This window comes from Chroicocephalus ridibundus, chromosome 7, assembly GCF_963924245.1.
Source record: "Chroicocephalus ridibundus chromosome 7, bChrRid1.1, whole genome shotgun sequence".
Taxonomy (NCBI): domain Eukaryota; kingdom Metazoa; phylum Chordata; class Aves; order Charadriiformes; family Laridae; genus Chroicocephalus; species Chroicocephalus ridibundus.
This window is the reverse complement of record NC_086290.1, coordinates 24,930,072-24,940,229: the sequence shown is the minus strand read 5'-3', so window position 1 is coordinate 24,940,229 and position 10,158 is coordinate 24,930,072. Positions and strand designations below refer to the sequence as shown.

The 10,158-nt window shown below is 37.0% G+C and overlaps 1 protein-coding gene across 9 annotated transcripts in view; it reads left to right on the top strand.

Moving 5' to 3' along the window:
* Positions 1–4: 4 nt before the first annotated feature.
* The window catches only part of METTL8 (methyltransferase 8, tRNA N3-cytidine), a 28,236-nt gene continuing 18,082 nt past the window's right edge, over positions 5–10,158 (top strand). For 4 of the 9 annotated variants that reach the window (XM_063341177.1, XM_063341173.1, XM_063341178.1 and 1 more), the window contains exons 1-3: positions 5–129; positions 538–654; positions 6,406–6,561. In XM_063341177.1, the coding sequence (XP_063197247.1) occupies positions 650–654; positions 6,406–6,561 (161 nt within the window). In that variant the 5' untranslated portion in view covers positions 5–129; positions 538–649. Of the gene's footprint in view, positions 404–537; positions 655–6,405; positions 6,562–10,158 lie in introns of all 9 variants that reach the window. The other 5 variants (XM_063341170.1, XM_063341172.1, XM_063341171.1 and 2 more) reach the window with 5 other exon arrangements.

Below are 10,158 nucleotides of genomic sequence, written 5' to 3'. Positions count from 1 at the left end.
CCGCTCCCTCAGGCGCCGGGGGCGGGCCGCGCTGAGGCGGGCGTCCGGGGCCAGGGTCGCTCCCCCCTGCCTGGTGAAACGCCGCCGGGAGGACCGCGGGGCAGGAGGAGGGTCGGTCGCTGCGCAGAGGTTGGTGAGAGCCGCCCAGGCAGCGGTAACCTCTGCCTCAGGCCGGGCTCCGCTGCCCCAGGGCACTGAAGTAAACGCAGTGCGCGTCGGCGTGTGAACGGAAGCATTTTACTCGTTATTTCCTAAAATAAAGGCAGGAAAGTTTTGTTAGTGATAGCTCGGTTATGGGAAAGTGGGATTTTATATCTCCTTTCCTTTAACGCCGGAGAGCGGCGCGGGGCTCCACCTGCAAGTGGCCACCCGGCAGGCAGCGCGCTTGTGGCATCCTCCGCGGGTGGGTGCTGCTGTGGGGGATGGAGGGTACCCGGGCTCGGCGGGGGTTTTAAAGGATTTGTTTAAAACCATGTAAAACTCCAGGGTCTGTGGCAACTTCTTGAGATGTATGACGCTTCGTTTGTGCATTTGTAGAGCTACATCCCAAAAGTTGTCGCTGTCATCGACAGCTGCTTGCCAGCAGAGCAACAGAAGTCTGTGGAAAAAGTCGTTTCCCTTCCTTGCCAGAGGGAAGCCAGGCACACAAATGGGGTAATGTGGAAGTTGCTGATCTTCTATGTGTTTCTGTGTTGGTTCTTCGGGGTCTCTGAGTAGAACCTTTGATCTTCCCTGTTACTGTAACAAAAGACGGATTTCTGTGGTTTTCTGGTGCTTTGCAGTTATTTGGATGAAGTGAGCTAGACACACAAACAGGGTGGTTGCAGTTGCTCCTCCAAAGAGCAGGTTATGCTCTGCATACTGTCTGGTGGATCTACAACATCGGCAGGGACTTCAGAGCTGACAGGGCAGGTTGCACCTAAGCAAAGTCCACGTGGACATCCAGAGTCTTGCAGGGGTGTAAGTGAACGAGGTTTGTGTTCAGACGAATCATTTTTTATTAGGCAATACAGTTACATGTGTAGTATTTTGTAGAAAATAGGGTTGAAAAACAATTTAAATGATTGAAAGATATACTTGGAGACCTAGATGTGTGTTCACTGTGCATGTGTATGTATACATAAAATCAACACAGCTTTTTTTTTTTTTTCTTTTTTTTCTTCTCCCTATGTAAGCACCAGCCAGCAGAGGGTGTGCAGGGTAACTGGGAAGCCTTATTTCCGAGCTGTGTTTACCATTGATGGCTTCCTCTTGATGTCGAACTTGTGAATAGATTAATTTAAATCAGTTTTGTGTTGTATTCTGCTGTATAAATAACAGGAAAATACGTTAATTACTTCATGGAAAAAAGTGAAAAACGGGGAAAAAGTAAAGGATTGCGCAGAATACTTACACATTTAAATGCCATATCCTACAAACGCTCATTGATATGTGGGAAGACAACTTGTCTCTAAAGTTAAATAACTGTACAGGTATTTACAGGATTGTAGCCTAAAGAATTACTTGTTAATTTGTCTCTTTACATTATGGAATATTTAAAAAATTTATGCTAAAAGTGACTGATATCTTCTTAATTTCTATTGTTCAGATTATTTTAGGCAATAATATTTATAATTACACTGTTTCTGAGTGTACCTTTAGTAAGTGTTACAAACGTGGAACAGTAGAACAATTAACACTGAGAATGTTTTATCTTTTTTAGTTGCATTTTTTTCAAACTGTCTTCATTAGCTTAAAAAACGTATTAACTAATGTAGTTGGTTCCCTCATTACTGAGGAGAAAGCTTTCTTTGCTTCCACCTTCTTCCAGGATCAATAGATGCATATGCCAACAAGAATTAATGTTGCAGTTCATGGTCTCAATTGAAGAACACTTTCCCTTTTTTACAGGAATGGTATAATTGCTTCTTAAAAATAAAAGAATAAAAATATAATTATAAAGCCTGTAGTTTTATAAAATACTGCAAAAATGGTTTATATAGCAGAATAATTCCAACAGGAGCATCAAGATGGAGAATAGTGGCTGAGAAACAATTCTCAATGGTTACAAAGTTAGGAAATTAAATAATAATATTTTTTTAAACTCACAAGGACTTTTAGCACTCTGCTTGTCCCTAATAGTCGTTTATCTACTTTCTTACTTTTAGAACTGATTATATAGTACCTACATACATTATTTTATCCCAAATAACGTACCTACAAGTTCTGTTGCTTATCTCTCGGGTGTATTGTGATTCAAGTAAATGTCTACAGTAAATGAGTAGCTTTATCTCTATCCCTCCCTCTCCCATTATATAAACTATTTCCTCTTTGCTCAACTCTTTAACAGGCTACCTGGAAGGTGGTGTAAGAACAGGCTCTTCCTACTCAACGTTTCTGTACATGTGGTTAAAATCATATCTGGTGGGGTTTGTTTGCTTTTATCTACTGTTGTTTTTTAACCCATCTTAACTGTACAGGAGTCAGAATAAATCAAAATTTTGTTTTGTTTTGTTTTTCTTTCCCCCTTGGTAGTCAGTGCTCTGCAGTGGTTTTACTGAAGTTTCTGTGTGCCCAAAGGGAGGTCTGCATCATTCCTGGAGATGATGCATGAGAATGAAAAACAGTTGAAAGTTTTAGATCTGCTGCATTTGAAAAGTTGTGAAATATTCTATTGTTTCAAATGTGCACAATTTTTTTGAAGTATATAATTGAAAGACTAATCATGAAGCCCCAAGAGGGCATGTTTAGTCACTTGGTAGAACAGAATAGTACTAAGCATTCACTTAATGAATGAGTCTGGTTGACAGTAAGTCCCCTCCTCGCCTTCCCCCTTTATTTGAAATATTAAGAAATATTAATATGTATGTGTTTTAAAAATAACCATCAGTAATTCATAGTTATACCTTCTGTGGTGTTACCATTATCTTGAAGAATTTTTCACTTTGTGTCCATGATAGCCACTTGCATCTGTTTTGTGTAAGGTGTTCTGAGTTTTGGTAGCATTTGGTAGTGATAAAACAGATCAGCTGTGCTTTACAGGAGAGCATTGGGGATTAATTGTCAAATGTGTAGATAAGCTTCCGGGTGCCAAGCAGAAGTTCATTGTTTCCAGGACACTTCTATCTAGAAATGTAATGTAAGCTGCACATACTCTTCCTAATATAGGCTATTTTATTTCTTTATAACAGAGACTCTACAAGTAGGCTTAGTGATTGGACATGGAAGAAGTTGTTAGCTTTGTAGTTGGAGCTCAGTCAAATGTTAAAATGTTTTCATCCAGTAAGTTCAATGAACTAGGTTCTCAGACAAAAATTACAGGTTTTTTCTGTTCTGGGGTTTTGGTTGTTTTTTTTATTTTATTTTGCCCTCTTAACATCTCTTTCAGAACTGATTTTACTCATCAATGATGTGGATTGCATATGTTTTGGTGTGTAATTGCCTATTTAAAACAACAAAATTAGAACAGTTATTTTCTCCTCTATCTTTCATTTTTCCTCTGTGGATGTGACTGCTCAGAGGTTTTAATGCCAACATCAATTAGAAAGGTTATTATTTCACGTCTAGCTGGCAGTTGACGTGTATACCTTCTTCTGCATCTCCACCTTCAAAAAGCTGTACTAAGCGTGTTGTGTTAGATTGTTTGGCGAGGGGAGGAGTATTAACACTATTTGCTTAAAGTTTCCCAACTAAACTGAGGACCTGATCCATATTTGTAACAATGACAAAATTCTAAAGGCTAAAAGCCAGTGCTCTGGTGGGGAAAAAAGTCTTCCATGTTGCTTTTCAGCATGGTTACCAAGTGCATTGTTTCTTTAAAGTTTTTCCTGAAAAATAGTTGTGCTACCTAAAATATAGGCATTTTTAAAGTAATTCAGTTTAATTATAATATCCTTAAAGATGAAGGTTGCATTGCTTTCATTAATAATCAAACTTAAAGCCTTCCTGACCATGTCTCCGAACAAGTAAATGACTCCTAGTTCTTTCAGACATTTCTTCCTGTCCTGGCTTCAGGGTATATCATCTTATCTGGCAAAGAGAAAGGGTGTTTCCCCATTTCATTAACAAAATCAATTAGAGAAACAATCAAGCAATGATTGGCTTCTGAAAGTATAATTTAGGTTTCCAAGTAATTGAGATGTTTTTTGAACTTTTACTTGCCAGATTGCTCATTGATCTCATGGTCTATGGATCACTCTAACTCTCAGGGGTATACATGCATATCTCCAAGGAATTGCTGCACATTTAGCACTGCATGCAACAGTAAACTCCCCAGCCTGCTCTCCTTGCATTTTCTTGATGTTTCAGAATTTATCAGCTAAAATTGTGCAATTATCACTGAAAGGATCGTGTTCTCATAAAAAGAGCTGCATCTCTGGATTTTACTGATGCAGGATGATCTTAGTCATCTGACTATAATTCCCATCTGTGCATCTTTTCATGTTCTTACTGAGATATTTAGAAAACCAAGAAAAAATATGTGACTAGCCTAGCAGCTGAATCATTGTATTTTATGTTGAATATCAATGCTGGCACAGGAAATGCAAGATACTATCTCAGGTCCTTTTGAATGATTGAAGGAGGAAGAGAACATGTAAACAGTTTGCAGTGTAATCATGGAATCTTTATCCAGGCATTTCTATAATTTAATGATAACAATTTTAGGTCAGATTGTGGTTTGGCGTTTTGGGGTGTTTTCTACTTGTTTTTGTTTTCAAGAACATTGCCTTTATGTAAATTACACATTCTGCAGAAGTTGTCATGGTGCGTTAATTTTCATGTCTGGTAGTTGTTATTTCATAGTATTCCATATATGTTAATAATTATGCATTATGTTATGAAAAATGCATACATATTTTCAAAAACAAAGCATGAACATTTTGTAGAAATTAAAGTATAAACTGGAATTGTTGTAGTTGCTGAGACATGTTAAAAAAAAAACAAAAAGAGCCATAATAAACTCGTTAACATTAGAAGAGGGTTTAATTTTTTAATAGGGCTAAGTGTTAAATTTTCCCTCTGTGGTGATGTCCCATATCCTGGTAACACTGCAGTCGCAGCAGACAAAATTTATCAGTGTTTTTATTTGGCATTGACAGCCAAAAGGCAAACCCCATTTTATTTAGTCTTTGACAAATAAAAAGAAATTTTAATCTTTTTTCCTTTTTTTATCTGTGAGCTTAAAATGAATAAACAATGCCCTTTTTAAAGCATGACTCATTCAAAAGTACACCTTAAATGAAGGATTGTTCATTTAATTGAAGTGATTCCTTTGCCAGGCTTTGTATTGATGTGTACAAATTAATCTTTTTTTATTCACAGTACAAGACTTGTGATCAAATGGTACTGTTTTCCTCAAGATAAAAATCTTCATTTTGTAACCAATTTGCATGGAATGTTTTCTAATAATGTCTGTATTTAAACTGTGCCTGTTCTTTTGTAACTACATTTTGTATTTCCAGTGCGTTAAATTTGTATGTGTGGTTTATACAGAAACAGCACTCAAAAAGGAAGGAAAAAATAGGACTAAGAATATATTTTTTTTTAAAGTCATATGCAGAGCACTTGAAGGAAAAAAGAACAAAGGCATATCAGGGTAAAAGTAGTAGGAGGGGTATTTCATTTTACTCATCTCCTAGAAAGCCTACATTAACAAGATGCAAAAAAACCCAACAAGACAAAATGCTGGTACTAGCTACACACACTTGTTAGCTTTCATTATTAATACTGTATGAGGAGATTCCAAGTAAAGTAAAATATAGCAATATAAGAGAGAATTATACATGTAATAGAAAAATCTCAAGCACTTTATAATTTACATGAATAGAAATTTAACATTTAAAACCATTCATTCCAAAGAGGGCATTAAGCAGGGATCAGGAGAATATACGGCAGAGATTTTGGAAGGCTTTCTGGTGCATAATGTTTACACTTAAACAAAAACAAGATCTCTCATTTCCTATCTGAAAGTGTAAAACCACAGTCACAGTTCTAGAATGAAATTTTTTGAAGATGGTTACCTAGTGAGTGGGGTGAAAAATGTCAATCTCAATGACAGTATGTACTCACTAGAACAAGTGGTTTCTTGATCACTTCTTGCTTGTCTTCTTAAAGCTACAGCATCAAATTTGCTTTATTTGTTTACTGTGTATTTCATTTTTTTTTCCTCCTGCCTGATAGGACTTTGAAATGATACCAAATAATTTATCTTTCAACTGGTTTCATTCCAGGACTTTGGGTTTATTTGGGCTTTCGCCACACTGAAGGGATGTTGCTATTTTCTAAAAAGCATTTAAATTGATATGATAGTAAAAGATTATTACTAAAGTAGATATTGGTGCTTGATTATTTGACCAGTTTCTCATGTAAGTGACATAAACAATTAAGTTACAGCAAAACTGTAATTTGAGTTAATTGTGTTTTCAGGTCTCTGAACAAAATGAATTTCATTACAAGGCTTTCTGCTTTATGTCTGAGGAAAAGCAAGATGCAACAGAGGCACCAAAGTAGTAGACGACCAGCTGTTCCACTTGGATCACGGATTTTAACTGATCCTTCTAAGGTTTTTGAACATAACATGTGGTGAGATGTTTCTTCAAGGCTGGTTTTCATATATTTTAGTATATTATTTACTACGGTGAATAATGGGGTGTGCGTGTATATAACAATGGACTGCCAGAATAGACATTGAAAGGTAGTGCTAGAGAGAACTTGAGACTGTCACGAGTAAACTGACTGTTACAAGTTCTCAGTGACTTGCATAAAAAGCTGCTGAGCAAGTAGTTAGTCATGGAATGAAAGGCAAAATAATGTAATAGATCAGTAATGAATTCAGAGACAGAAAGTGCAGAGGATAAGTAGTCTATGTTATAGTGGCAGAAAGTTACTAGTTAGGTAAAATAACGTTGCATGCTGGATTAGCGCTGTATTCTAAAATTGTCACCTTTTCAAAAGGTATTTGTGTTCTTCTAAAGATCTACTGAAGATGTTACAGGTAGGTCAGCAGAGATTTCCACACACTGAACAATTTCAAAAAAAGTAAATTGAGTCTTAACATAAATAAGCAATCTAATAGGAGAGAAAACATTAACATGTAGATGTTAACAAGAATAAGAAATTGCCCTGGTTCGCAGGTTACATCTCCATCTCTAAAAGGTATTTTTATAATTAATGGGGGCTCAGAAAAGAATGAGAATGCTAGTCAACAGAGTGGGAAAACTGAGATTGAAAAGGCTAGGATCTTTGACTGTGGAATGGAAATGAATACAAAACAGTAAGTGACAGAGGAAGTGTTAGAAAGATAGAAGAATATCTAAATCTATCTAGAAAGTAGAATATCTACCTAAGGTATTTGGAAGACAGGAACTTTTATTCCTATAGTTCATAACTTAAGAGCAAGGAATATTTGAAGTGGGGAATTTAGAAGGTATACAAGAAATTATTTTCTACATAATTTGTAAATGTATTTTTGAATTCTGCCACACACTATTTTTGAAAGCAAGGATTTAGCAAAATCAGAAAAGCAACTGGATGTGGCTATTGATAACCAATGGATAACATAACATAACATAGGAGTAACACATTACAAATTTCAGGGTTTAAGTTTACTTCATGAAAGTAATCTGCAGTTCTTACACCTTCCTCAGAGGTGTCCCCTGCTGGCAACTGTCAGAAGTTATTGGACAACCTTTTGTTCTGCAATGAAGTTTCGAACTTGATGGGTTTTTAAAAATTATTATTCTTTTTAGTAGTCCATTTTATTTGTTAATTGGTCCATTTTACTTTTTAATCTAAATTATTTCAAAAGTTCTCTGATAAAATTCTGATAAATAAAAAGTTTTTAAGAGAAGAGTACGATACAGAAGATTGTCTTCTGGTCAGTAAACTAATATCTTCATTACTCTTTTTAGTCTCTAAATTTGCGTTTACCTCATGAGGTAAGATATGCAAATAGATCTGTCACCTATCACTGTTTTCTAAACTAGATGTCCCCAAGCCATGGTCCCCAACACATACTACCTTAAGGCCAAATCTGGAGTTATCTATACCTTGGTCAAGGAAGCTGGAAGCTGGCTGGTTATTGTGTTAAAAGAATGTAAAATTTATCTCCATGTTTCATAAATCTATATGCGGTGTAGTTCTTAAGCATCTTCCAGACTCATGACCTCCTGCTAGGTGGAAAAATCCTTTACTTGGGTGAATAGGGATTCAAAGGTAGTCTCATTAGTAAAAGATTTTAAGAAAAAGGCCACCCTTTTTCTAAAATATTGTACCTCGATGAAACTCCATTTTGTTTCATTTTTTAATTTTCTTCCAAATAACTGATCACGTGTAGCTTCCATTTTTCTTCCTAGCATTTGGTGACAGCGTAATACACAGTTATGAACTGTGATGCAGGTGGTTGGGATGGACTGTGAAGATGGAGGCTGAAAGGAACAGGGTTGTTCAGAAAGTGGATTTGCAGGTGAATCCACATAGCTCACAAGGGTAAACAGGTGAAAATGAGTTGGAGCAGCGGCTGCATGGAAGTTGCAAAGGTCTTGATAAATCAAGAACCTGGCTATGAAGTGAGGGTAGCTCCTTGGATTTGAAGCTGGCTGAATCAGTAGGGTTATCACTAGGGAGATAAGGGGGATCAGGATGAGTGGTGGTCGAGCTAAACAGATCATGCAGGGTGAGCATGAGAGATACACTTTCCCTAGCATCAATATATGAGAAGTTATGTCATTTTGTTTTCCAGTCGTCATCTTTGCTACTTCATAAAGTGGTATCCTTCTTTTTGCCTGTGTGTGAATTGTCAGGGAGCCAAGAGCTGCTACCGCTTCTGCTAAGAGTACTAAGCAAATTAATTTTGGGAACTAATGCTTTAGACATTTGCTGTGGTGCTTTTCTGTCATTTTGAGAGAGAAGTAATGAGTGATGCTAAACAATGGAGCAAAAAAAGTCTGCTTCTATTCAGGTTAGTAATTGGCATAGTTTTCACATGTTAGTTTTCAGCAATAATTAAACCCTTTGTCAGCAAAAAAGTTAATGGAAAAGGACTAAGTTGAATAAGGTGAACTGAAAGTAGCACTCGATCTCATGTCAGGCCCACTCATGTTAACAGTTCCTGGTGTGGTTAGAATGGATAGCTTGCTTTGGTGCTGTCAATGCTGCTTAAAACACTTCTGTATTTAAACATTTCTGTGCTTAGAATTCTTCTGTATTTTGTGTTCTTGCCAGCTTGTATTGCTGAAGGAGCCACCTCATTTGAAGCATTCAAACTATGTAAATAGTTTGCATAAGAACTATGTTACGTCCCCTGTTTTGCAAATTTTGATCAAGAAGTGTTGCTGCAGTCCTGTCATTTGGGGTCTTCCATATAGAAATTTCTAGGAAAGAGCCAAAAGATCTTTCTTCAGCTTTATGAATTTCCAAGGAGGGAGAAAAGGCGAAAAAGTTGTTGATAAAGATGGAGGATTTCAGGCACCTATAGTATTGTATGTAGAGTCCTGAAGGGCCCTGACAGACACACGATGATGGATTAAAATTGATCAGCTAAAGCTCATACCGTAGCAAGTCATCTGTCAGAAGGGTTGGCTGTGTATTATTGCCATCTGAATAATCCTTGGTTTCAGCTTGCTAGAATAGGCAAGGTCAAAAATGGTGACAGCAGTGAGGGAAGCAAGTCTTTCCAAGAGGATGGCTGCCTAGTAATTCTTCAGTCATTCAGTTTTATTCTGCTACAGCACATCTGTCAGAGCCTTGACACTGCACAGGAACATTTGGTATATGAACAAATACAGGAAGGGGAGAGGCAACCTGCTGGGGACAATAATGAGAAATATTTCAGTAGAGATGCGGAAATCAAGTCTGAGGCAAGCAGACAAATACATACCAATTAGTCTCCCACAATTAACAAAAGAGGAACGGTGAAGGTCTAAGAATTAAATTACCCATGTATCACCAAGCATGGAACAGGAAGATGCTCGTTCGCTTTTAGAGACAGTCAACTCTTTTCAAGTTGGCACCTTGTTCCTTTTCCCATAGTAACCAATGGAATTTTAGTCATAGGCTTTCAGTTAATTGATTTCAGTAGGATTAGGATCTAATAGATTACTTGAATTACGTTACCTGATTTCTAAAACTGTTCAGACTGGACAATTTGGAGGGTCAGCTGATTTGCTTTTAAAAGCTGCC